Below are 27,482 nucleotides of genomic sequence, written 5' to 3'. Positions count from 1 at the left end.
TGTTGTTGGAGCCTTTGTCTTCATAGTGTGGGTTGTCAGGGTCATTGGGTCCTCCAAGCAAGGTGCTGTTGCTGCTCCTAGTTTCGGAGAGTAGGTGCAGTATTCCTGAGCCAAATCCTTCCTCGCTCACTTCATTCCTCGCTTCTTTTTGGGACTCAGCATCTTCATTCATTTCTGCCGCACTCAGGGTCAGCAGAGGGAAAAGCAGCAGGGTTACCATGAAGTGCAGATCCATGGTGGTTCTGACTTTCTGTTTTTTTCTGCAAAAATGAAGATAAGCGATAATGTAAACAGTAGAACTTTTATCTGTAGAACTGCTGTAATGTACTATGGTTACTGATTATTTCCCACAATGCAATTTGACCAAAAGGTTTATAGCTCAAACCCTCAGTCATGTGTCCAGCGTGTCACTCTTCATTTTCATTATTCTGAGATATTAAGTCACTGAAACACATAACTATAAGAAAGTGGTGCAGACATAGGATTTTTACATGATTTTCTAACTGCTGTTTGAGAAGAAGTGAGGTAAGGTTGCCATTTGGAAACCTGTGACCTTTGCCTTTACATAAATTACCATAAATATACAGATTTATTAAAACTTGTCAATTTTTTCCAATTGATGTTACATAAACACCAAATACAAAACAAAAATACTTTAGAAAAATGTCCCCCCTCTAAAAATAAAGATTCAAATTTGCTGTTTACTAGGTGATGAAAATGAAAAATGATGAAAATGATGAAGATGATCAATCTGTATTTGATATATAAATATATTTCGATTACATATTAATGAAGGATAAAATGTTTTCCCCCAGTTTGGATTAACTAATTTGCCAATCCATAATTAAACAGATTTAATTATACAATACTGGAAAAGGATTGTTTAAAGTATAACCTTTTGTCTTTTTTAGAGCATCAGGTAAATGACCCTGAATATGACTTTGCCTTTTGGGGTTATTTTGATGACAACTGTTCTCACTATAGCACACAGAGTAAGGGTGGGGTAATGTTTTTTGCCTTAAATACCATCAATATTATTCATTCCAATGCATGAAAGAGGTGTCCATATATAGGTGTTCTAACCGGTTTGTTGCAATCAAGTATGTGATGACGCACAACTACTCCATCTTTCTCTATTAGACTGACTTTGCTGTTATTGTGTGTGTGTGTGCATGTGTGTGTCTGTTGGCAGGGAGAGATACATCCCCTAGTAGATTGAGGAATCCGGTCCTACGTAATGTAATATGATACCGTGTTCTGGTTGAATCTTCCCTGATATTGATCCCTTTCTAGGCCTCAAATGTCACCCATTGCACATCTCAAATACATTCACAGCAAAAAACATGGTTACTATCTGTCCTGTTCCACAATATGAAATTAGCTTCAGATGTTCCATAAGACTGTTGGGTTCTTCTGCTATATTTAATACACTGATTCTGAACCATAAACCTCAGTGCTCACCTGCAAGTTTGTGTTATTCCCAGACTACATGGAGCTCTAATTTCAAAAAGTGCAAATTGTTGTTATAGAGGAAGAAGGTTAGGATACGAGAGGCAGGTGAAAGTCAGCTACGTACCGAAGGAGACGGCGTGTCAGCGTAGTCAGGAAGGCAGCAGTAGTGAGGAGAGCCTCCCAGTGTGCCAGCAGATCTTTAGGCCTGGGGGGAGGAAGGGAGGGAGGTTTCTAGATACAGGGGAGGGAGGTGCACCTGTATGCCACCTGAGAACCGGACCAACTGCATTTCACACCTGTTAGTCACACCCTCTCTGCTCATCCAGCCAGTATGACGCTAGTGACGCTTCACATGAACCTTAAATTTCCCTGCGAAGGAGATTAGTCGCGTGTTTTTGTTTCAAGGCTCTAACGTGAGCGTATCTCATATCGCCTTCATAAAATCTATATTAAAGTCTTAAAGCATGATCTAAATGTTTCAGTTTCTTGGTGTTATCCATTTAAAGTTAAGATCATTTTCCTGTATTAATCTTGAGAGAAAATTATATATGATAAAATTATTGTAGTTCTTAATTGCTCTCATATTACTTTTCGACCAAAACTGACCTTTTTTTTACTTTGCTGCAGCAATAAAAAAAAATACTTGATTTGTAGCAGCAAGTCTGTAGGCCTGGGGAGGGAAGAAGGCACACCTCTCTTATGGCTAGCTGAAGACCTGCAAGTCCACATTTTACACTTGTTAGTCACACCCTCTTCGTTTGACATGCTGATACATTGCTGTGGCAACATTTCTGACGACAACGGCATCCTCACCATCCCTAAACATATTTGGTAACCCAAGTCACAAGACCGGTCCACAGTAGGTAACACAGTGTTTAAAGCTACTGTCTTTAGACTCACAGGTTGCAAGTTCAGCTCCCATCTCCAGCTATAGTATGCTTGAGTAAGGAACTTACCCTCAATTTTTCCAGTAAAATTACCCACTTGTGTAAATGGGTAAATTATTGTACTAAGTAGCTTAACATTGTAAGTTGCTTTGGAGAAAAGCATCAGCTAATTGAAGGAATGAGTGTGACTGCAGTGTTTGACTTTGTCAGCCGCTAGATCCTACTTTCCTTACTTTGACATTTTGGAGTTAAAGGAAAAGTATTGTAATGGTGTGAGTCTTAGCTGTCAGGTAGATCTTACCAGGTGGTCTGGCATGGCTTGCTGTTTTTCCCTCAGCCCCTCTTAACAGGTGTTGCCCAGAGCCCAGTGCTGGGACCCTTGCTCTTTTCCATCTACACCTCTTCCTTTTGGCTCTCTCGTTTCTCTCACAGGTTCTCCTATCACTGCTATACCAACAATACCCAACTGTTCTTCCCTTTCCCCGTGCTGTTATAGAGGTATCCCAATGTATCACTGTCTGCCTCCCGGACATTTCTGCTTAAATGATCCATCACCATCTACAACTCAGCTTTTCCAAAATTGAGATGTTTCACCTCTTAGCTAGCCTGTCCACCTATCAGGAGCTCTCTGTCAAGCTGGGCAACTCACTCATTTCATCTGTTTCATCGGTTACGAGCCTGGTAGTAACAATCAACTTAAGTCTCTGCTTCTCTCAACAGATCAAAGTCATAATCCAGTCTTCCAGATAGATCCTACATAACATCCACAGAATCCGCCTTTATCTCACAAAACACTCTGGAGTCCTTCCACTCCCTTTCGTCTGGTCTTCAGGAGTCCACCGTTCAGCCTCACCAGCTTATACAGAATATTGGTGCATGAGATGTGTTTGAACTTTCAAAGCGTTTTCATGAAGTTCTCATCTTTGTCTTTCTCCATTGGCTTCCTGTAGCTGCCCATATGGAGTTGAAGACTCTGGTTATGACCTACAAGACCATCTATATTTGAAAATATGTGCTATGCTTCTCCACCTATGCCCACTTGGTAGTCCCATGCATGAGAGATCCAAAATCTAAAGCCCAAAGATTCTTGGTTCTGCCTCCAGTGTGGTGGATTGATCTCATTTTTTCACCCAGAACTGCCGAATCCCTCTCAACATACTCAAAACACATGTTTTTCAGACCGTCTTGAGTCTTGGTCTCCTGTCTGCTCAATAAACCTTCATTGCTTATCTAAAAAATACTTGTTCCTTTTCCATTTGATATAGAGCTACTCATGTATGCTGGCAAAATGGGTATATTGGGATGATTGACTGTACTTTATAAATCATGTTTGTAGATTTGTATCTCCATCTCTTGATGAAATTTACATTTTTCCTCTGAGTATTGTGTCACTTCTGTGTCACTTTGAAGAAAAACATCTGCAAAAAACAAATATAAATGCCATATAATGGCGCTTATTTGCCTTAACTAAGGGGGGTGCGGTGGCGCAGTGGGTTGGACCAGGTCCTGCTCTCCAATGGGTCTGGGGTTCGAGTCCCGCTTGGGGTGCCTTGCGACGGACTGGCGTCCCATCCTGGGTGTGTCCCCTCCCCCTCCGGCCTTGCGCCCTGTGTTGCCGGGTAGGCTCCGGTTCCCCGCGACCCCGGATGGGACAAGCGGTTCCGAAAATGTGTGTGTGCCTTAACTAATTCAAAGATTTTCTGTTTCAAGTGTTCGAAACTGATGAGCTAGAAAAGACATTGAGGAAAGATTGCTGTGATCCAGGTTCAAAGTTGAGCTCTATCATCCTCTGGGAGGGTGTTTGAGTTCTTTTGTATTTGAAAATATTTTGCCATAGGAGGGAGAGTCCCATACGACCAGTTCCTGGGTTGACTTTGGCATTTCCTACCGCCTGCAGGTTTATCCTCAGCATCAGTGAGAGATGGAAACTGGGTTTTGGCCACGTAGGCTTGTTGGACTAATAAAATGCTGGTAATAATAAGATAAAAGCCACTCATTCTGGTTTATTGCCATACATTTTTGTGCAGCTACCAGTCAGATTAGTTCTGTCATCATTACTGATGCATTTTACTGATGCATCTTACTCAGATGTGGTCTATAGGCTTGGCTGATTATTGCAATGCTTGAATATTTTAAATCACAATAGTTCTCAGATTAGAATATGTACAGAATTGAGTTCAAAGGCTGAAAACAAAACCTTCTAGTGACCTCTAGTAGGACATCACACAGATGTGTGTTATATACACAGGTAGCACATACAGGTGGCACAGCGAGTAGCTCTGCTGTATCAGAGCATGTGGGTGGTGCGAGAGGATGTGGATTCAATCCCCACTCAGTCGGTGTGGAGTTTGCTTGTTGTCTGTGTAGGTTTCCACTGGGTGCTCTGGTTTCTTCCCAAAGACATGCTGTTCAGGTTCACCCGTAGTGTGTGAGTGACAGAGAGAGAGTGTGTGTGTTCCACTGATGTATGGATGAGTGACCCAGTGTAAGCAGTGTATCTAGCAGTGTAAGTCACCGTGGTGAATAAGATGTGTGGGCTGATAACACTACAGAGAGTTCAGTGGAAGTCAATTTGGAGAAAAGCATCTGCTAAATATGTAAATGTAAAGAAGAGATAAAGCTGATGACATAATACAACAGTGGAAGTATGTGTGATTCTCGTGCAAAATGTAGTATATATCACACACCCACACACACTTTCTGACCCGCTTGCCCCATACGGGGTCGCGGAGCCTAACCCGGCAACACAGGGCGTAAGGCTGGAGGGGGAGAGGACACACCCAGGACAGGACGCCAGTCCGTGGCAAGGCACCCCAAGCGGGACTCGAACCCCAGACCCACTGGAGAGCAGGACCTGGTCCAACCCACTCCACCACTGTGCCCCCCTGTAATATATATCCTTCCATTTTATTTCAGATCACCCAAAAAATTAAATTGCAAAAAAAAAAAAAAAACATTGCCATGTCAAGTGAATTTTAAATTGTGAAAAGGTGAATAAAAAGTGATTTTTTTTCCTTCAGCATTTTTTCAATTTCATATATTCAGAAACAGAAATGAAAATTAATGTAGGGTGAATTGAGACAGGCAAGTGTTGACAGTTTGACCATGATATTCAGCTTTGTACAGATACTAAGTATAAAAGAGAACGGTATCGTCGATTCTTTAGCCCCACTGACTCCATTCACTTGCGTATTATTCTGACAGTGATTCTCACTAAGCTACACTGAGGTGATTCTACAATGAGTATTTCAGTAATTGCTTTTAATAAACTTGCAACATTGTAAATACAGATTTTTTTTTTGTATTGAAAACATTAGATTTCGGTTTAAATAGGTTTCACAATCCAAATGTAAAATCAGCTTGAATCCATGTCACTTTTATTATTTTCCCATTATATGACACTGATTAAGCATTTTAGTCAGGTACATACAGTGAGTCAGCACCTTAGAAAAAGGGCTTCCTAAGACAAGAGAGATTTGTCTTGTTCACTAGTTCCCAGGATCTGAGCCATTGCCAGAGCCTGTGTCCAACGCTGCGGTACTTAACACACTGTTGAAGTGAAGAAGCTCATCCTGGCCACTTGATTCTTCCATCATGTTGTCCAATTCTTTGGAGATGATGCTGGAACCTTCATCACTCCCGTCGTTCACCATGTCTTCCTGGGGGTCAACATTTCCATCCCCTTCAGACCTACTGAGGGCCACCAGAGAGAACAGGAGAAGGGCTGCCACGATGCGTAGATCCATGTTGCTTTTCGTTTCAGCTATTAAAAAACGATAAAAACGTAAAAATTGCTTTGTAAATATAGAAACGTTATCTATTCCAAGATCATTCAGTGCAGTTCGTCAAACATCACAGATTTGAATCCCACCTCTGGTTGCAGTACCCTTGAGCAAGGTTCTTACCCTAAATTGCTCCAGTAAAAAAAAAAATTACCCAGCTGTATAGATGGATAAATAATTGTAGGCACCTTAACTTGCAAGTTACTTTGGAGAAAAGCATCAGCTAAATGAATAAATGTAATATAAATTATTTAGAACTAGCACGAAATATTTGAGCTCTTGATAATTAAGCATGAGAAATATGCCAAAAATCTTTTAAAATGGTATCTATGTTGAACGTACATTGTAACTGCCTTGGCTAAAGATGTTTTCTAATTTTAAAATAGATTACTGTTATAAGTGTTCTGATTTACTTTTATAGACTGGTAACCTGTATAATTTTTAGGAGAACTTGTTAAACCGGCCTTACGCCCTGTGTTGCCGGGTAGGCTCCGGTTCCCCGCAACCCCGTATGGGACAAGCGGTTCAAAAAATGTGTGTGTGTGTGTGTGTGTGTGTGTGTGTGTGTGTGTGTGTGTGTGTGTGTTAAACCCATTCAGAATGAAACACATGAATGAGGTGCAGACAGATATCCATTCTCACTGGGTGTGTTTCAGCCAACTGTGTGACGACACACAATGTCTGTCGTATATATGATTTATTTCAGATTTTGCAAAAAATTATTTTTGCATTTTCTACAGTAATTGCTGGACCCATTGCTCACAGACACATTTGTTATATTCCCACACCAAGTGGGGACATAATTTCAAAATCATATGTTGAGTTTTAGCAGAGTAACAGTGTCAGATTATGATGGCGAGACAGGTGAAAGCCAACAAACGTACCGAAAGAGATGTTCAGGTGGAACCCAGTGAGGTGTCAGTGTTGTCAGGAAGGCAGCAACAGGTGAAAAGTGCCTCTCAGGGTTATGGCGAATATTTATGCCTGGGGAAGGGGGTAGGAAGGAGGAACGGAGGGAGGGACATATCTACATATGGAGGTACACCTATAGCATGGCCACCTAGGAACCTACCAAACCAGATTTCACACCTGTTACACACGGTTCCTGTGCTTACGTGGCCCGTAAGACACCATAGTGACTGCAAAACAAGCACCAACCCCACACACATACTTTACATCTGTAAACTTATCTTCACACACATCAAAGCCATAATCCAGTCTTCCTGTTTTCATCAGAATAACCATGGAACTCAGTTATATAAGGACATATAATTAGGTTCACTGTGACAGCTGTGCTCAAAGTGTGTGTGGGAAACAATTGTCATTGTTCTTCCCATGAGAAGGCGAGGCCAAGGTGGCCAGTTTGTGGGTTGGCTTCAGCGTATCATCTCTTGCGGGGTACAGGTTTACATTAGGTGCCGGTAATAGATCAGCACTAGATCTTGCACGGCGTGTGACCCAATGTTATGCAGTGTTACCCAATATTCCCTTGTGTTACCCAAGGTGATGCTTACCCACACGAATGGTCCAGAAGCAAAAGCACAAAGGTACTCGGTTTTGGCTCCGATTTGGTAGAACAACCTCCCCCTGTCACTCAGAACTGCTGAATCTCTGTCCACATTTTAAAAGGGTCTTAAAACTCACCTCTTCCAGACTCACTTCACCCATGATCTCTCAAGTTCCTGTAAGGTGTAAATGTTCATGCACTATAACTTTGAGACCATACCTGTTAAACAAAGGATAAACATTCATGCAGGTACTCCTGTAATGTAACAGAAATGTTTATATATTTAAAAAAAAAAAAATTATTAGTAGAAAGAGTATTAGGAATTGTCAAAATTCGGATAAAGTTTTATGGAGCTACTGGTGTGATGAACATTGGTTCATATGGTGGAAAGTAACAAACTAACGCATTGTATTTTCTATGAGATGTACGTCGCTTTGGAGAAAAGTGTTTCCTAAATGAATACATGTAAATGCATTTAAATGTAATAATTGCCCAACTGTATAAACAGGTCATTCTTTGTAAGTGGCTTCTGACAAAATGTGGGCTAAATAAGTAAATGTGAGTTTCTTTTGCAGCCACTGTGTTCCTGGAGTTCTGGAAGAGAAGAAGGGCAGAACTCACCTATGACTGGGATTTGATTGATTGGGAAGAGGAAGAGGTAAGAGCACTTAGATGATCTCGGTTCACAGTAATGTTATATGTCAGTTTATTAGCTTCAATAATTCAATAAGAACTTCAATAAACCCTTTTATTCAGATGGTTTACATTTACACTTATTTTGCTGGTTTGTCATAATTAACCATCACTGAAGTAAGGGCTCATTGTTTTAATTTGGTGTTTTAAAGTTGATTTAAGTGGTCTGTATCTCCAGCAAAGTTCATGTATCTGGTTTCTTCTGAGCACCTTTTTCCACTAATCTTACCTTAACTCTTTATTGAATTATAAATAAAATATCATAAATCCTAAATACCCCATATGTGTTGCTTTGTTAGGTTAATAATTTCGTTTGATTGGTCTCATCAGGCTTCACACTAATGTGTTAGTTTGTTAGGGGGCGCAGATTAACCAGTCAAGATGAGACGTGTGGAAAATCTGGTGGAAATCACAGTGCTGGGACTCTTTGGCAGGAGGAGCTGCGTCCCCAGTTTGAGGCAAAGTACTCGAGGATGGAGAGGGTGAACCCAATCTCCGGCAAGCCAGAGCCCTTCCAGCCTTTCACAGACAAGCTCAGCAGGCTTATGGTCTCTGTTTCTGGAATATTCTTTATGGTACTTATTATTATTGTCATTATTATTATTATTATTATTGTTGATGGTGGTGGTGGTAGTAGCAGTAGTAATTGTATGCTTCCTTTGATTTTTTTTTTTTTTTTGCATACATTTCTTATGAATACACCTATCCCTGTTAATGGGTCCTCATTTTTTTCTGAAAAAGCCGACCAAGTTTTGAAAAAAAGCATAGTGAAATTACTTAATCCATTATGAATTGCAATTCATTCCAATCCTATCACAAGTTCACCCTAAAATCACCTTAAATTGTACCTAATAAAAGGAAAAGGCTGTGTAACATATTAAAGTAGAATAACTTTTAATATTACATGTCGCATAAATATTAAAATACCAAAAACCAGAAGAGCTGGGCAGCGTATTCAGCCATACTAATTCCAGTTCTGCAGTGGGAACACCCCAGTCCTCTGACTGTCCATTTATGTAGCATCTGACTCTCAGCCCAGTGCAGTCAATAATCTTGGAGGTGCTCCTATTTGTTCTAGATGGATATGCAAGTCAGACCATAAAATATTGAAGTGTAACTGAGAGCGTGGGTACCCCATTCCCACAATGCACTCTCTCTTAGTCTTTCTCGCGTAGCTGATGTTAATTTACATTTTTCACATGGGGTCTGCTTATGGTGCCAGACCGAATGTTGCCAGCCTGGGCTGGATTTTTCAGACCAGATGAATGAAAACTGGATATTGGAGGACAGAATATCGGGGATGAGTGTGCGCACACATTTATATTTATACTACAAAGAGCTGTGTCTGACATAAATTTATATACCATTACACAATGCAATTAATATATACAACACATAGAAGGTAAAACAAACATTTCACTTTTAAATAGGAAATCTAATCAAATTTATTCAATATTACAAGACAAAATCATTAACAAAAAGCTATTGACTGTAGACAACTTCTGTCTAATCTAATGTAATATAATAGATTGGAAGCCAGAGCTTGCATTCAAGTGAAACAACCGGTGTTGACACTGAAGCACTTCTCCATATTCTCTCCGTTGCCAGATTTCCCTGGTACTGACGGCCGTCTTTGCGGTGGTGGTGTTCCGCTTGATTGCGATGGAGCATTTCGCTTCCTTCAAATGGGAGTTCGTGAGGAAAAACTGGCAGTTCGCCACATCGGGCACCGCTGTGTGCATCAACTTCATGATCATCATGTCTCTCAATGTGGTAAGCGGCATTGCTAAAACTCACCAAGTTCCCATAACGTCTGGGACTCAAACAAAAGTCCTTCAGTTCCAAAGAGGCTTGGTTTCACCACATGGATAATTAATACTCTTGGCTAAATCTGTTATTCCGAACGGGGCAAGAAATGGATCCGAACTGTACCTTAGCTCCTTGGGTGGAGTCATTGTCCGTTGTCTATTGTGCAAACATAAGTATGAGTCATATTACAGCTAATGCATATTGTACAAATGTATGTATACTTCCCTAACTCTTATAAGAAATTAAGAAGTTGGCTATTTTGTAATGGACAGAACATTTTTGCTATTCTTAAAAACTGTATTTCATCGTCAAGAGAATTAATAAGTATCTGGGGGGGTTTCTTGCTGACACGCAGCTGGTGGCCTATTGAGGTTTGGAGCTCAGGTGTAATAGTTGTCAGGTTACAGGCAGAGACTAAAATAAATCTTGACAACTTCGACCGACGCAATGGAAACTGGCTCTAGGTATATGGAATTTCACCACGCTGGTAGGAAACAAACCGGAATTTGTGTGAAAAGCAAAAAAAGTACAGACTAGATACTGCGGTAAACTACAGTGCTATTCATGGACTGGTCATGACAAGCGCCAAAGCTTGATCAGAAGGGTATTTGGTATCACAGGTCAAAGTCAGTAAGTGGGCTTTTCTTACAGGAATTAATGTGGGACTTCGTCCTAAGATGGCGGCGCAGCGCTAACACTCGGCGGCCGCTCTGGACCCAAAATCACACGTGCACTTTTTGTAGTCAGTGTAGATGACTCCATGTTGTTTTATGTACTTCTATGGTCCTTGAGGAACGTTGTTTTGTTTCACTGTGAACTGTACCAGCTGTATATGGTTGAAATGACAATACAGCCTATCTTGACTCTTACATTTACTCATTTAGCTGATGATTTTCACCAAAGTGGCTTACGATGTTGGTGTATCTACAGTTATTTACCCATTTATACAGCTGGGTAATTTAACTGGAGCAATTTTAGGGTGGGTAAGTACCTTGCTCAAGAGTATTACAGCTGGAATTGGGGATTGAATTTGCAATCTTTGGGGCCAAAGTCAACAGCTCAAACCAATATGCTACCAGCTGTCCTAATTTTAATTTTTGTCATAAATTTGAGATCACAGCAGTGTTGCTGCACCCAGCTTACCTGTCCGGTCTTTTTTATTTACCAGGTGTATGAAAAGGTTGCATACCTGCTTACAAATCTGGGTAAGTCCAAGTTCCGTTTGACAAGGCGGTCACATTCCAGGGTGAGCTGGCAGAAGCAGTAAATTAAAACAAACTCTAAAGTGCTGCTGTTTTCTGATTTGTCTTTCAGAACATCCTCGGACGGAGTCGGAATGGGAGAACAGCTTCGCTCTGAAAATGTTCCTCTTTCAGTTCGTCAACCTCAACAGTTCCACTTTCTACATTGCTTTCTTCCTGGGGAGGTAGGCCATGTTTATTTTGTATCTTCATGCTCAATTTTGCTTTAATTTTTCACTTTATTGTCTATTATATCTCGATGCAATGCAAGTTTTGGGGGCTAGATGAAAAGTGGTCATATTCCTGTGCAACTCCCATCACCAGCATTGGACACCTCCTGTTTCTGTGGGTAGTGGGTGGTGACCGTGATGCTGTTTGTAGAGTCTGGTACTGCAGGAATTCTCATGGCATTTCCTTCCCTATTGCCTTGGCTGATACAAAAAGCTGCAAGTTTACAAACACCTCGGAGTGGTTGTTTCTTGCGTATTGCTGAACCAACTGTTTCACATAATTCCGTTTGCTTTACACATTTTTTTCTTCAGCTGAACATGTTTTAAATTGTGAGTTCCCACACGCTTCATCATATACTGACTTCTCATGTTGTGACATTTTTGTTTAAAAATATTGACAATATAAATGTTCTCCATTTCATTTTCGGTTGCATGTTTCATATTCAGCAATATTCATTTCACAATAGGACCACATGAATTTAATTTGTGTGGAATCACAGGAATCTAACTCGCTTTCATGAGGTTTATAGGTTGTATTTGGTGATCAATAACAAGATGAGGAATGTTGCACCTTTATGACTATCTCACCTTGTGTCTTGGTGACAGACATGTGTTTCATTTGGGTTCTTTCTCTAACAATTGGTAAGTCATAACAAGGCTTAATAGTGTCTCAGGACAGCTGGTAGTGTAGTGGTTAGAGCTGTTGCCTTTAGACCCAAAGATGGTGGGTTTGATTCCCACCTTTGGCTATGGCACCCCTGAGCAAGATACTTACCTTCAAATTGCTCTAGTAAAATTTCCCAGCTGTATAAATGGGTAAATATTTGTAGGTGGACCAACATTGTAAGTCACTTTAGGCAAAAGCATCAGCTCAATGAATAGATGTAGTGCTTAAACAGAGTGAGAATATGGGACTATATACAATGTTCACAAAGGTCCACAGCACTTGATATGTGTTGTTAACTACCTTAATGGTTTACATATATACCACCCCCTGACAAGAGAGCAAATGAATCCTTTAAACAGCCTACCTTCATTCCACTACAAAAGACTGAACCATCTACTTTGAAAAAAGGGGTATCATTGTGAGACATGAACCAGGTAAAACATGACCTACAGATATAACTTTATGATCAACCTTTGCAATGGGTTTGTGCATAAATATCATTTTCCCGTCTGTAACAATTCACTATTTTCATGAAATATAATGATTATTGAAAAGCAATTCATGACAAATTTACCCAGTATTGGGTTTTTCCATTTACATTCAACTGAGCATGTGCAAAGCCAAAACAGGGAATATTTAATGGCATGTAAAACCTCGCTTAGCCCTTTTTCCAACCCTAAAACACGTAATGCTGTTTGGTAATTAATATATCAGTGAAACACAAATATAACACATACATATAACAGACATGCCAGGGACACTCACTGTGTGCACCCATTAAGTTAACTGTGGAATAAATTAGTGATTTCCTCCTGACCCCTAACTGGGACAGACCTGCTATGTCACAATAAGATAAATCAATCAGGATAATAATTTGAGAGATGTGGCTATTATCAGGGGATGTGGGGGCGCAGCGGGTTTGGCCAGGTTCCGCTCTCTGGCGAGCGTGGGGTTCGAGTCCTGGTTGGGGTGCCTTGTGCCGGACTGGCATCCTGTCCTGGGCGCGTCTCCAGCCTTGCCTCCTGTTTTGTTGAGTTAGGCCTCAGTTCATCACGACCCCACTTGGAACAAGTGGTTTCAGACGTACGTGTGTGTATTATCAAATTTTGATTGGCTGTGTATATATTACAATTTGAAAATGCTTGGAGGCTGATGTATGTTGCAGATACTTTTGTGATGGGTAAGAGGGATTTAACAGAACATATTTTTTATTTTCAGTATTTTTAGTTTAATTTCAATCTCACTGTAGTTTGAAGTTTTTTTTTTTTTTTTTTTAAATTAAGCTCCGGATCACCGTGGCCCGTTATTAGCCCAAAGTTTTTAATAATAATAGTAATTCATGATGGCTGGATGGATGGCTGGATAGAACTGTACAAGTCTGTCACAGTCAGGGACAGGAGGCAGGAGGTAGGTGGTTCGGACCCAAGCGTGAGTGAGGTCATTCCGGAACAGGGATCAGGGACAGGCGTAGGTCGATCAAGGTGCAGACGTCGTTTAGAGGGCAAGACAATACTCAAAACAAGGGAAAGCAAGCAGAGGTCAAAAACCAGGTAAACACTAGAATGAGGAAGAGAGTGCAAGGGGTAAATCGCTGAATTTGCAAGCCAGGGCGTTGCAAGATTCCACACCCAGTATCAGGACAGCACTGTTTTTATACCTGGTTGGGCTGATTGGTACCAGGTGTTGCCGTCGTGCTCTCAGGTGTGGGCGTGACAAAGTCATATTATTATTTAGCTAACATCAACCCCAAAGCCAGCTTAAAATGTCATAGTTGTTTAACAAACTACTTGCAGTTTGAACAACACACCAATTTGGAAATTTAAGTATTAAAGTGAAAGCGAGTAAGACCCTGAATTGATCCTAAAGAAAGGAGCAGATGACTGAAAAAAAACATTATTGCATGTGTTTTTGCCCCAGATATCACGCTATGTGTGAATGAAATGGAAAGAAAAATGGAACGGATGTATGTCTATACGAGGGGGTGCGGTGGCGCAGTGGGTTGGACCACGGTCCTGCTGTCCGGTGGGTCTGGGGTTCGAGTCCCGCTTGGGGTACCTTGCGACGGACTGGCGTCCCGTCCTGGGTGTGTCCTCTCCCCCTCCGGCCTTACGCCCTGTGTTGCCGGGTGGGCTCCGTGACCCCATATGGGACGAGCGGCTCTGAAGATGTGTGTGTGTGTGTGTGTGTGTGTGTGTGTGTGTGTGTGTGTGTGTGTGTGTGTGTGTGTGTGTGTGTGTGTGTGTGTGTGTGTGTGTGTGTGTCCATACATCTTAGCACTATGACATCTTTTCCGTGATATATATCAGTTTACAGGGGACGTGGTGGTGCGGCGAGTTCAGCTGGTGCCCACTATGTAGCGGGTCTGGCATTCAAACCCTGCTTGGGGTGCGTTGTGATGGACTGGCATCCTGTCCTGGGTGTGTGTCGTCCCCCTTCAGCCTTGCGCCCTGTGTTGCTGGTTTAGGCTCTGGTTTGCCGCAACCCCACTCAGGTCAAGTGGTTGTTAATGATGGATGGATGGATGGATGGATGGATCTTAGTTTACTTTTTCCTTCATGTGATCCATGCCATTGTCTTAATGCATTCTGGAGGAATCTGTGCTAAGTCCACTCTTTGCTGTGCAGGTTTGCAGGCAGACCAGGGAAGTACAACAAACTGTTCAAAAGGTGGCGACTGGAGGAGGTGAGTCTCTTTCAGAATAACGCTGAAACAGGCATGGGAAGAAACGGTGTACTTTCTGCATGGCTTCCAGATATTATTAAAATATAACCGCACTAGGATGAAATTCAGTTTTGATTTATGATCGTTCTTTGGTTCCTACTTCTACTTTAACATTACACCTCAGTAATTCTTCATTAAAAATCAAAAGACTGGACATGAGCTTTTATGAGAGTTCTTAAGAGAATAAGACCTCCTACAGGCATGATTTATATTGGCTATAATTCACAGTATTAGCATTGGTTATCATAACATAATATGGGCTTAAATGGTAGTTACAGGCCTTATTGAGGATTTATATCACTCTTACAGACATTTCACTTTGCCCTGTTGATGTCCTTCCCTAGTGCCATCCCAGCGGCTGTCTGATAGACCTCTGTCTACAGATGGAGGTGATTATGGTGCTCAAGCAAATCTGGAACAACTTCATGGAGCTGGGCTACCCGTGAGTGTGTTACACAAGCTGGTACCTATGTGTATTACACCATCCGGCACCCGTGTGTATTACACAGCCTGGTACCCATGAGCATTGCACAGCGAGATTCTGGTGTTTTTTTACAACATCTTGGTACCTTTGAACATATCAATGCCTGGTGCCCATGAATATTACACAGCCCAATACCTGCAAGTGTAACACCATCCTGGTACCTGTGAATGTTACCCAGCCTATTGCACATGAGTATTGGTACATGATGGAGCAACATTCACTTAGTACTTCTGTCCACGAATTAGCAACTTACATTTACATATTCATTTATCATTCGCTTTTCTCCAAAGCTACTTACAATTATTTACCGATTTATACAGCTGGGTAATTTTTTGATGTGAATGCAACTGAACTGGTCTCAGTTACTTACGCTTGCAGCTTATACTGTGGTAACGGGTGCTGTAATACTGTGATGCTGTTAAAAAGCACCTGCAGTAACCCCAGCTAAGTAGTACAGCAGGTTTAAAAACCAGCTATGCAGTCACCTGTAAGGATAAATATTGGACATCTGGGGAGATGTTTCCTGAAAAATTAACTTTCACTGAGACTTTTAAACTTTCTGAATGTGATACTTAATTTTTACTTCATATCCACTGTTTGCTCATCTGCTTTAAAGAAGCACAGCTGCAGAGATAATACATTTAAAATCCATTTCTTGCATTTTTATTGATTGCCCTTGTCTGTGACAGTCGTAACTATGTTTAAAGTTCCTGGAAAAGACAGCAGTTGTTCATTGTTGGATACAATAGTGGAACTTTAACAGTGATGCCTCAGTATCGAATGATGAACCATAAATCCGGTTACTGAGTATAGCACGACGCCTTAACCCCTTGACTTGTTTCACTGTGAGCAGGGAGGGCCCCCGAGAATTTCATATTCAAAGTCAAAGTGGCTTTATTGCCATTTCAACCATATACAGATGGTACAGTATACAGTGGAACGAAACAACGTTCCTCCTGGACCGTGGTGCTACATAAAAAACAACAAGAAGCTACTTACACACAACAAAAAATAATGAACACAGTAAAAAACAGAAGATATTACCATATAATAATAAATAAAATGCATATAAACATACTAATTAGCAGCCAAAAGTACAGCTGATCGTATTATGAGCAAGTGTCACTTTCACCGCAAGATATGCAAGCTATAGCGAGCTGTCAACGAGCTCTCAGTTCACTTGTGAGAGATGCCTTATGAGAACAGAAATTTGCGTGCACAGCATGCACCTTGACGACACCGAGAACCATGCAATTCAGGCAGAATCTCCCCCTGTGGGGCATCGCTTCTCCTGTGCATGTCACCTTTAGCAGCTCATAAGCACATCTCGGAAATCTGCCGACTGTTTAGCATCAATAACAATGAGTCCTAAAGCAACCAATTTTAAAGAAAGCACTAAGAATCGGAAAGGCAAAGGAAAGCCTTACCTGAAAGCCTCGCATAGGGACGGCTTGTAGTGTAGTGGTTGAAGCCGGTACCTTCAGACCCGAAGGTTGCAAATTCCATCCCCACCTCTGGCTGTTGTAGTGTTGAGTACTGTACTTACTCTAAATTGCTCTGGTAGAATTACCCAGCTGTATAAATGGGTAAAGGCTTGTAACTGTAATAATGGTAACTTTAACATTCTAAGTTGCTTTGGAGAAAAGCATCAGCTAAATGAATAAATATAAAAGCTAACTTGAAAAATGCATTGACTGCTCTTGAATAGTCAAAGCATTATGCATGGTAATTTACGAATAGCTCAGCTGAGAAGGGTATTAGGGGCGATGCCAGTAATTATGAGAATTGCCTAGGTAAGTAGTGTTATGATGATAATAATAGATATTAGCTCATGCTTTACCGTCTACTCCTCAGGCTGCTACAGAACTGGTGGTCCCGCAGGAAGATTAAAAAGGGGGGGCAAAATGTTGAGAGCAAAGTGCTGCTTCCACAGTGGGACAAAGACTGGAACCTGCAGCCCATGAATGCCCATGGGCTGGTGGATGAGTATCTGGAAATGGGTAAGACCTGATCTATGGCCCTCTGCCATGTTTTTAACATCCATCTTCTATGTAGAAGTCGCAGCGTGCCAAAAAATCAGTCTTCGTACTATTTTGTCAGTTGACATCAAGGTGGAGACTGAATGCTCCCATGTCTTTATATTCCCTGGGTGTGACTTTTTTAAAATTCCCCACGTATTTTTCTCTCGAACTGCATCTCCATTTGTTTTGCAGTTTCTAGTCAAGTACTAAGATCACAAAATGCCAAATGAAAAAATGATGCTGGGTTTGCCTTCTGGAGCAGACAACTCCTTAATCATTTAATTATAGCTTTGCAGTGCATATTGTGACTCATTAATCAAGTACGATTTAAAGAAATTACACAACGGCATGCGTTTACCGCCTAATCCCTGACTGTGGAGCAAAATCAATGAGCAAACTAAGTCGGCTAATATTGGTATGAGAAAGCAACATATGAAGCACTCTTGTGGCTGTATGCTGAAGAAATTTTTTCCCTACAAAATAAGCATTAAGAACAAATCGGTTAATGGAAAATTCCAGAGTCTAAGGCGATTTGTACTGTTAGTCCAACTTAATTATAAAGGCTTAGCTGAAAGGACAAACCTGTTTTCCCTCCCAGTGAAACACTAGTACTTTGTGCTGTAGCAAGTGTGTGGGTGACCTGTAGACAGTTCATGACTCGCTCCTCCCACACCAGTCCTGCAGTTCGGCTTCACCACCATCTTTGTGGCAGCCTTCCCCCTGGCCCCCCTCCTGGCTCTGCTCAACAACATCATCGAGATCCGGCTGGACGCCTACAAGTTCGTCACGCAGTGGAGGCGGCCCATGCCAGCTCGAGCCACGGATATCGGTCAGTCTGCCGGCCGTATCGCCGCAGAACGCGGTGAAACGTGATGCAATAGGTATAGGACATATTCAACCGGGAGGTAGTAATTTCGCTGTCTATTTCAGAATGATCTCAAGTGCAGAACTGAATCGAACATCAACCAAAAAAGCTGTTCAGATGATAAACTTAGGTTGTATGAATTGGGGTGATCGAAGTGATATGATGTGTTATCAAGGCGTCCAGTCTATGCTTGTGCTTTGAGATCAGGAGACCATCACTTGTCAAATCGCAGAGTGAGCAGATGTGCGACCGAGAATTCCTGAGGACTGCTTCTGAACACTGAAACTTTCGAAATTTTTCAAGCGGGCTCTAGTTATGGTCGGTGGCTTATCTCCCTTGTGGCAGTGAAATGCTGTGCTCATGAATGGTTTTCTTTAGGTATTTGGCACGGGATCCTGGAGTGGATCGGTGTCCTGGCAGTCATCACCAATGCCTTTGTCATCGCCATCACCTCCGACTACATCCCCCGCTTTGTCTACGCCTTCAAGTACGGCCCCTGCGTGGACAAGGGCTATCGAAATGAGAAGTATGTGTGGGATTGTTCTGCTTTTTTTAAACATCTGGTAGTGCCACCTTGTGTTGAAGTAGAGTAAGCACATAGTTGCCAGGCTTAGTGTTGCACCTTGCACCCAGAAGTATGCAGAACGCTTATAGGTCTCCGCTTCAGTAGCTTGTGTGTTCTCCCAGATTGCCTAGAGCGAGATCTCTGTCTGACAGTGTTGAATTTGATGTTTAAAACTCATGTTCCCATTGAGAGCTGGAGGAGGCTTACCTTCTGTGCCTTTGGGTTATTGAAATATTACATGGAAAATGAAAAAGAAGATTTGCATATCAGACAAGCGCGTGTACGGATGTCTGCCCGCACATGTGTTTGCGTCCGTATGTCTGCGTGTATTTACAGTACCTCTCCAAAACTTCTCAGATGTTTTTCTCGCAAGTCCTCCCCCAGATCAAGAAGTGTTTTTAAGGAACCCATGATTTCGTTGTAGAACGTGTTCATCAGTTGTACGCATAAGCTAATCACTAATCCAGGTTAAGGGGTTGCTCATGTGACTACTTTCTTAGTTGCACACTGTTCATATGCAAGCGGTCCGGTAGGTGTGCACCTCAAATCAGTAAATCCATACATCTTCTCAAGATCTCGTACCTAAATAAAATCTTGGTTTCAGCCCATAAGTTTGCGTGGTTACTGGAGTAGTTAATCGTGCTGTGAAATGAATTATCACCTCTGAGACATGTTAACCTGCGCTATTGCCCTTCCTTATAGGTGCTTACGTGGCTACATGAACAGCAGCTTGTCCGTGTTTGACATGGGGGATGACGAGAAGGGTCACAGATACTGCAGGTGTGTGCACCAGGTGGGGGAGAATCTGGGCCAGTGGTGTGTGTGTGTGTGTGTGTGTGTCTGTGTGTGCATGAGCTGGTGGATGGATGCTTTGGGGCAGTTCTGTAAAACATGCCCTGACTAGGGTGCTTACCCTGAAGGACTTTATAAATACCTACCTGCATTAACTGGTGCTGCGTTGGCTTTTTTTTTTCTTGAACCTTTCATTGTGGGACTCCCAGCAAATCTTTACCGTTATCACCTTTAAGTTGAAGAGTTGAAGAAATAACCAGTCAAAAGACTCCACTGGGTTTAAAGTTCCCGAGGAGGAATGTTTTCACCATTTTATTTTCTTTTCTATTATAGAGGTGCCATTTATGTAAGTCTATTTCCCGCTATGTTTTATTCTCACTGTACCGATTTAATATTCTGGTGTTGCGGAAGATGATGTATTTGTCACTTCACAGCAGCTTGGTTGTGGGGGGGCTCTGTCTTCTGGTGCTGAGTCCAGTCAAAATAAGTCAGGCCTGCTGACGTAACAGAGATTAAGTGACCCTCCATTGCCATGGCAACCGTTGGACCCGTGGCGTTTGCCTGCAGGTACCGGGACTACCGAGCGCCTCCTTGGAGCGCCGAGCCGTACGACTTCACGCTGCAGTTTTGGCACGTTCTGGCAGCTAGACTGGCCTTCATCATTGTCTTTGAGGTCAGTAGCACAACCGTGGGAACCAAATGTGAGTCTTAATGAAAAGAACATTACACCCAAATGAGGGCTTTAGTTTGTTTAAGATAAGCAGCAGCTGAAGTCCAGCTTCCATCCCACAGCGACCGAGTGGAAAAACGAAGCACTTTGTCACATAGCGGTTATGCTTCCCCGTAATTCCATAAAAGACACACACTCACACACACGCTGATGCCATAACATTAGAGCCTTTTACTCTTCATATGCAACGGGTGTCTTCAAATTTTAATGTTTTATCACTGCCGATAAAGCAGCACCACATTATGTTGTGCTCCATTTTTTTTTTTCATCTTCTTTTAAGCTCTTTCAGCTCCAGAGGAGTTCACTCTGGGGACAGGGACCTTCGAGTTCATTTTTAACATTAAGCCACGCTGTGTTATTATTCGCCTAAAGGAAATGGTATTTTTCTGCAGTTCTTATTTCCCTAGAATGTGTAGTGATTCTGTTGGACTTCTTACGGTTTATACTGGTAGTGAAGTTTAGCACAAAGGCAAAATCACCCCTCCCTAGTGGTTGACGTAACAGAATTTCAGTTTTTATTCCTTCCTGGCATTACATTTATTCATTTACCTGACGCTCTTCTCCAAAGCAACTTACAGTTATTACCCATTTATACAGCTGGGTAATTTTTACTGGAGCAGTTTAGAGTAAGTACCTTGCTCAAGGGTACCACAGCTGGAGGTGGGGTCTGCGACTGCAACCTTTTGGTCCGAAGACGGCAGTTGTAACTACTGCGCTACCAGCTGTCCCACATAATCAAATTGCATTCCTGACGATTTACTGTGCCGCTGCATAAGGCACCATCTGTGCGGAATTCATACTGCAGTCGTGCTCCTTCAAAACCTACTTCGTGACAGAGAGCTTAAAATTAGTCTCGGCTGGTAGCGCTTGTTTTTTTTTTTTTTTTTTTTGAGAACAATTTGAAAGATGAGCTGCAAAAGCATTAATACAAAAGAGACATGGAAATGCTTCCAGAAGGAAGACATGATTAACAAAGCTATATAACACCAGCAGCTTCTCTATAAGTGACTTATTTGTACAATGACAAAGAAAAACCGAGTTAACTGGAAACATGATTACGTTTTTATTACTTCTTACTGGCGCTTCAACAAATTAGTCATTGGCTACTTATCAAATTACACATTGAAACAAGTAAGGAGACTTCTAGGGGTAACAGTTTTGTTCATATCTCCGGTGAGCATTACACAGGATTGGTACGACATGAAATATCGGACATCGTTTAGTTTAACGGGTTGGTGTTATAAAAATTTATTTAATGCGTGAAATTTTTGTAATATCGATGATTTTGTGAAATATTAATGATAAAATGATAACTAAGAGCACATCTAAGCACTCTAGCAGCTATATAATACATAGTCCTATACAGGCGGTCCCCGATTTACGATGGTTCGACTTATGATTTTTTTCGACTTTACGATGGTGAGCTGCCGATAGACATTCAGTAGAAACCATACTTTGAATTTTGACTTTTTTCTCGGACAAGCGATACGCGGCAGGATGCTCTCTCGTGATGCTGGGCAGCGACAGCGATCCACATCTCCCGGTCTGTCACGCAGAAGTGTGTATTAAGTGTATTAAATGCGTTTTTGAGTTACGATATTTTCGACTTATGATGGTTTTCTTGGAACGTAACCTCATCGTAAATCGGGGACCACCTGTATATAATCAGACATCGCTCCCGTAAAATTACCCGGCTAAATAAGTGGGTAAATAATTGTAAGTAGCTTAAACATGGTAAGTTACTTTGGAAGAAAGTGTCAGCTAGGTGAATAAATGTTAATTTGCAAATGCAGCTAGTTTAGAGAAAGATCCTCCACTTTTCCAGGGTATGTTGGGAGGTCTTTCTTTGTTCTCCAGCTGAAGGTGTCACTGCCCTGGACTTCTCCATAATAGCAATGTTACAGCATGTATGTTCAGCATAGGCATCTCATAGCCACCACTGCTGGCTTTTCCTACCACTGAGGTTCTGCAGGAGCTGAAGAAGAGTCAAAGCACACAAGATCCTACCAATAGTAGCTGGTATCAGTCATACTCACTAGGATGTTGTTGATTGTTCCTCCAGCACCTGGTGTTTGGCATCAAGTCCTTCATTGCCTACTTGATCCCGGACATGCCCAAAGACCTGTGTGACCGCATGCGACGGGAAAAGTACCTGATGCAGGAGATGATGTATGAGGCTGAGCTGGAGCACCTGCAGAAGGAGAGGAAAAAGAACGGAAGGCAGTACCACCATGAGTGGCCTTAGGTCCTGTGGCCCCCACCCAGCCCGAAAAAAAGAAACGTCACTGTTGCTGGGGGAGGCTAGCTTCGCCGAGCTGCATCTGCATGTGTGGAGCAAACGTCATCTAGCGTAAAGACACACTCGACCCCACACACACCTCTGTCTACGCGGCTTCCGTATCCAAAGTGAAGGTCGGTACTCATCTTGGTCCTTTCAACGCTAGCCGCCCCAGCTCAGCTTTGCCTGACAAGATGCCGTCATGCCTGTGCAGCGTCCGCACTTTGAAGGAGACCCCGTGCAATTGTAATGTTTACTATGCAGATCAAGGGCTGTAGATCAACGCTTCGTTCCACTTCGGCCATTGCAGTGGCGACCAGGCACCTGGCGCATGGCCATCACAGACACCTCCGTCCCCCCCAGCCTGCCTAGAGGACCCTTGCACCACCCATGGACAGCAACATGGACAACGGGTTGTCTGACTGCAACTTTAATTGCATATCGTGGTACATATTCCGACCTCGGCAGTTCTTATTGTTCGGCTACGAAAAGTATCCAACGGAGCTTTTTGCAAATCTACTGTATTCTTCCCTTGAAAGCATGCAGACTTACCTTTTCGGATGCTTTGTTTTGTAAATGCAAAATAGACACAGATATCACCCCATATTCCATTACGTAATGCAATGCATGCTTGGCTTCATTCTGCACCCATCCATACACCTGTGCTAAGCGTTGCAGTTTGGATGTCGTAGTCGTGAAGAAGAGCTGTACATGTGCTGCCCTCCCAACCCGTGGCCTTCCATGGTCCGTGAGCCACATCTCAACGTGGCTTCTCCTGCTGCGCGTGTAGATAACAACCAATACTTTGCAGGTGTTGTGCGTGCTTGTTCGCTATGGAACCGCCTTGACGGACAGATTGTAGGGGATGGAATACCATATTATTCATGAATAATTTAAGATTCATCTCTTATAGGAGCATAAGAGAGTGTTCTGAATGTCCGTTCATCACGTTGACTCTTTGCCTTCTGCCTTGAGAATGGTCCAATGTACAAAACTGACGGCTTTTGTCTTGCCTTACGAATGTACAAACTCGCACAGCCAATGCATACAAACTGGTCTTGACCGTATGACCGTTGATCGGAATGGCTGCGAAAGCTATTCCATAGCCGGCCCGCTCTTTGCACGCATTGAAAAAGAAAAATGTTTTGTGGGATTTTAATACCTTATGTTACATCACGTTGGCACAACGACTAGACATCCTCGTAAAGCACAGTCACTGTCAGTAGCTTTTACGAAGCTTAGTACCACACATTGTTTGGTTAGGGCAGTACACTGACATGCATCATTAGCTTGGACAATCAGCGATTTTGTTCAAATTTTATTCTCCTTGCTTATGTCAATCGGGCACCTTGTAGTATATGAGAGACCTGACTGCTTTCTGATTTATGTTATTGTGTTCCCATTGGAAGGTGGGTCCGTGGTGCAATGGCAGAGCTCTCGTCTCGCAGCGCCTCGGCTATTTGAGTGCGGAGCATACACGTTCTCCCCGTGTCTTCGTTGAGACTGAGTTCCGCCCACAGTCCAGAGACATGCGGTTCAGGTGAATTGGTGATGCTGCGTTGCTTCCGTCCTGTCAAGGATGCAGCCCTGCTAGACTAGCACCCGTTGATTCCAGGATAGGCTCTAGACCCCCCTGACCAGGATAAGTGGTTAAAAGTGAGTTAGTGTTTGCGTCGTGTTACTTTGCATTGACAGAGCCGGTATTCCACAAATATTCTGCAGAAACTGTATGGACAGTCGGTTCTGTCAAATGCTGTAGTTGTAGCTGTGCTGTTCGCATCAGTCAAAAGGATTCTATGATGGTCACCTAAGTCACAAGTGACCTGGTGACAAAGAATACATTAATGTCACATTCCCAGAGACCCAACCACGTAAGTAAGGTAAAAGCCCTGCTCAATAATTTTTTCAATAATCACCCATATATCATGATAAGAATCATTATTTTATGCATAAAAATTATTATTTTTAGCTAGGCTGACATAGTTTTAGGAAAGTGGAACCAAGACATTGTTGATATCGATGCAGCATATTGCTGTAGGTCTAAGACAGTAATACAAGCGAGGGAAATGCTAGAAGCTTCTACTGGACTTTTTACACTGCTGAAACTCACCTTCCCAAGCACGTCTGCTGTAATCCGTGCAGTGCGTTTCACGTGGCTTCATTCCATATTCAAGGTACAGAACTGTCCCCAGTTTTCCAGCAAAGAACAATGTAATACTAACGAGAGGTGAGAGCGCCCTTGTTTTACGGATCATATCGCATAGACATGAAATGCTGTCAATACACCGTTGCATTTGAGTTTTTCATTTGATTTCTTTTAAAGTGTGAGTAGTATGTTGTAGTCGGTCTAGATTTGTTCTGTTGATTCGCACCGACTGCAGCCTGGTTGGGCAAAACTTTACAAATATCTCTTGTAATAAGGATCAATTTTTTTTCCTCCCCCTTCCCCATTTTTAGTATTTATTTGTTTGTTTCTTTGTTGCTTTTTACTTTGTGTTATTGTAATGTGTAGTTTATATGCTATGTACGGATGCTCCTCGACTTACGATGGTTCGTCTTACGATTTTTTCTGCTTTACGAAGGTGAGACATTCAGTAGAAACTGTACTTTGAGTTTTGATTTTTTTTTCTCGGCTTAGCGACATGCAGTGCGATACTCTCTCGCAATGCTGGACAGCGGCAGCGGTCCGCATCTCCCGGTCTGTTACACAGAAGTGTGTATTAGGTGTATTAAATGCATTTTCAACTTACGATATTTTCGACTTACGATGGGTTTCTCGGAGCGTAACTCCATCGTAAGTCGGAGACCACCTGTATATACATTTCCAGAAGTGTTTTGAGGGTGTGGATCATTGCGGACTGCGTGCAAGTTGTACATGCATGATGGTGGTATGCTTCCGAATGCAGCCCGTGCGGTAGCCACAGTGTACGCATTACCGTCTGTGCGTCCATGCAAGCGCTTCTCTCAGGTGTCCTTTCAAGCATTTGCGGATGATTACTTTTCACTATATTTTCCTAGACGTGAACAATAAAGTTAATATGCTTTTCAGAAGATATTTTTGCACTCAACCTTTGCATGAGGATAAAGCATAGTAGATTTGTGAAGCATGATTTTTGTCTACCTAGAGGACTGCTTGTGAGTAAACCCCGTGCTGTTTTGCAGTTTCCAGAGGAGCTACGTCTTTGGAAAGTGATGAACGAGTACAAAATCACTGTCGAAGCTTTAAGAAATGAAAGATACTATGAAAAAAAAAAACTATTTTTTGCACATGATTGTTTTGGGCAGAAGAAAAGCACATTTGAATATGCAACCGTTGTGAGCAGGAATGTCCAATAGTATATATGAGGATCATCCTGTCATCACACTTTTTTTTCTTCTCAGTCGGAATAGTTAATTAAATTCTAACACCTTGTCTTTTAAAATGTCAGACCAAGAGCATGGTCATTTAAAGTACACGTGGCCATATACTATTTGAACAGAACAAAAAACCAAGTTAGCGGCAAATATTAATCCAAACACTTAGAAAGATCAAAATATGTATTCCTTCTGAAGTCAAATTTCTACACTTCACATTTTGAAAGGTTTCAACCTAAAATGAGAATGTTTACATTTTTCTTTTTCTTTTTCTTCTTTTCTTTTTTCAATTACAAGGACTTGCGGGTGAAAACAAAAATTGTTTTCGGATTAGAACTAGACCAAAGTTACTTAAAATGTGGGAAAAAATGTGAAAAAATAAAAATGTACATTCTTATTTACACAAAAATGTGCATACAGTATTAACAGGAGATCCTGCAATATGATATGCTTATGATTTTTTTTTTTTTTTTTTTTTCGAGCAACAGAACGGCTGTAGTTTGGGGATCTTTTCAAGGCCCTTATCATAGCCTTAGAGTGCTGCTCAAGACAGTGGGGGACATCTTCCTGGTGTGGATTTGATTCCTTCACCATTTCTAAGACGGTGCTGGGGCTGCACTCTCTTCTACAGCGGCGTCCGCACCTCTCACATGGTGTCTTTTACTGTCTTTCCTAAAACGCCCTCTTTCAAGATGTGTCTCCCAAGTTGTGAGGTGTCCGATGTGCAATAAACAGCTCAGTATTACACATATTCTCGAGTAAATTAGCTTTGACGGCAGGGGGGAGATTATGCACGCGCCCCCCCAACCACCTCCCCCCAAACTGTAACAGTCCCCTTCTCTCTTACTGGATTTACTGAGGTGGACCTCTCTGTCCTGCAGGAGAAAGCACAGCAGACTAGGTATTGCCATACCAAGTCTACGGCCAAGACTTCCAGTTCAAAAGAGAGCTTTGTTTACTACACATTTGTTTACATTTGAGAAATGACATGTATCAAATAAATGTATATGAAAATATCTGAGAAAAAAGAATTTGGATATCACTTTTTTCTGTAATAAATTGATGATTACCTTTTAAATGGTATGAGTGAAAATCATTGATTGTGTGCAGATCATACATTCATCCATACAGCTGCCTGAGAGCTGCGGTTAAGGGGTGTTAGTCCTGTTTTCCACAGAGCTGGGTACCTGCTCCTTCTGTCGGATGACCTGCCGCTCGCAGGTGAGTCTATGGAGGGAATCTGTCCAAAGGGTCTCGTTTTGTGTGTAATGTCTGGAAGGGCATCTACAGTGCTGCTTGAAAGTGTGTGGACCCCTTGTGTCCCTTGGATTTACTACAAAATGGGTATTTAATGAGAATCAGTGTTTCTCATGTGACATAATAGGTGTGTAATGATCAATTCCA

At 42.0% G+C, this 27,482-nt stretch overlaps 1 protein-coding gene and 1 long non-coding RNA gene across 2 annotated transcripts in view; one reads left to right on the top strand and one right to left on the bottom strand.

Annotated features, from left to right (window-relative positions):
- Positions 1-25,167, top strand: part of ano3 (anoctamin 3) — a 76,685-nt gene extending 51,518 nt beyond the window's left edge. Inside the window, exons 14-26 of the mRNA XM_018763832.2 lie at positions 8,204-8,286; positions 8,756-8,896; positions 9,930-10,094; positions 11,299-11,335; positions 11,445-11,556; positions 14,893-14,950; positions 15,334-15,431; positions 17,328-17,473; positions 18,171-18,323; positions 18,738-18,885; positions 19,627-19,704; positions 20,284-20,389; positions 22,509-25,167. Of these exons, the coding sequence (XP_018619348.2) occupies positions 8,204-8,286; positions 8,756-8,896; positions 9,930-10,094; positions 11,299-11,335; positions 11,445-11,556; positions 14,893-14,950; positions 15,334-15,431; positions 17,328-17,473; positions 18,171-18,323; positions 18,738-18,885; positions 19,627-19,704; positions 20,284-20,389; positions 22,509-22,691 (1,508 nt within the window). The 3' untranslated portion in view covers positions 22,692-25,167. The remainder of the gene's footprint in view (positions 1-8,203; positions 8,287-8,755; positions 8,897-9,929; positions 10,095-11,298; positions 11,336-11,444; positions 11,557-14,892; positions 14,951-15,333; positions 15,432-17,327; positions 17,474-18,170; positions 18,324-18,737; positions 18,886-19,626; positions 19,705-20,283; positions 20,390-22,508) is intronic.
- LOC108941189 (uncharacterized) lies at positions 5,586-7,086 on the bottom strand. The gene is made up of 2 exons (XR_001966613.2): positions 7,006-7,086; positions 5,586-6,102 (listed from the first exon to the last, which is right to left on the bottom strand). It is a non-coding gene; the product is annotated as an uncharacterized LOC108941189 (long non-coding RNA).
- Positions 25,168-27,482: the final 2,315 nt, after the last annotated feature.

The sequence above is a fragment of the Scleropages formosus genome, chromosome 11, assembly GCF_900964775.1.
Source record: "Scleropages formosus chromosome 11, fSclFor1.1, whole genome shotgun sequence".
NCBI lineage: Eukaryota > Metazoa > Chordata > Actinopteri > Osteoglossiformes > Osteoglossidae > Scleropages > Scleropages formosus.
The sequence above is the reverse complement of the archived record's forward strand: the minus strand, read 5'-3'. Positions and strand labels throughout refer to the sequence as shown.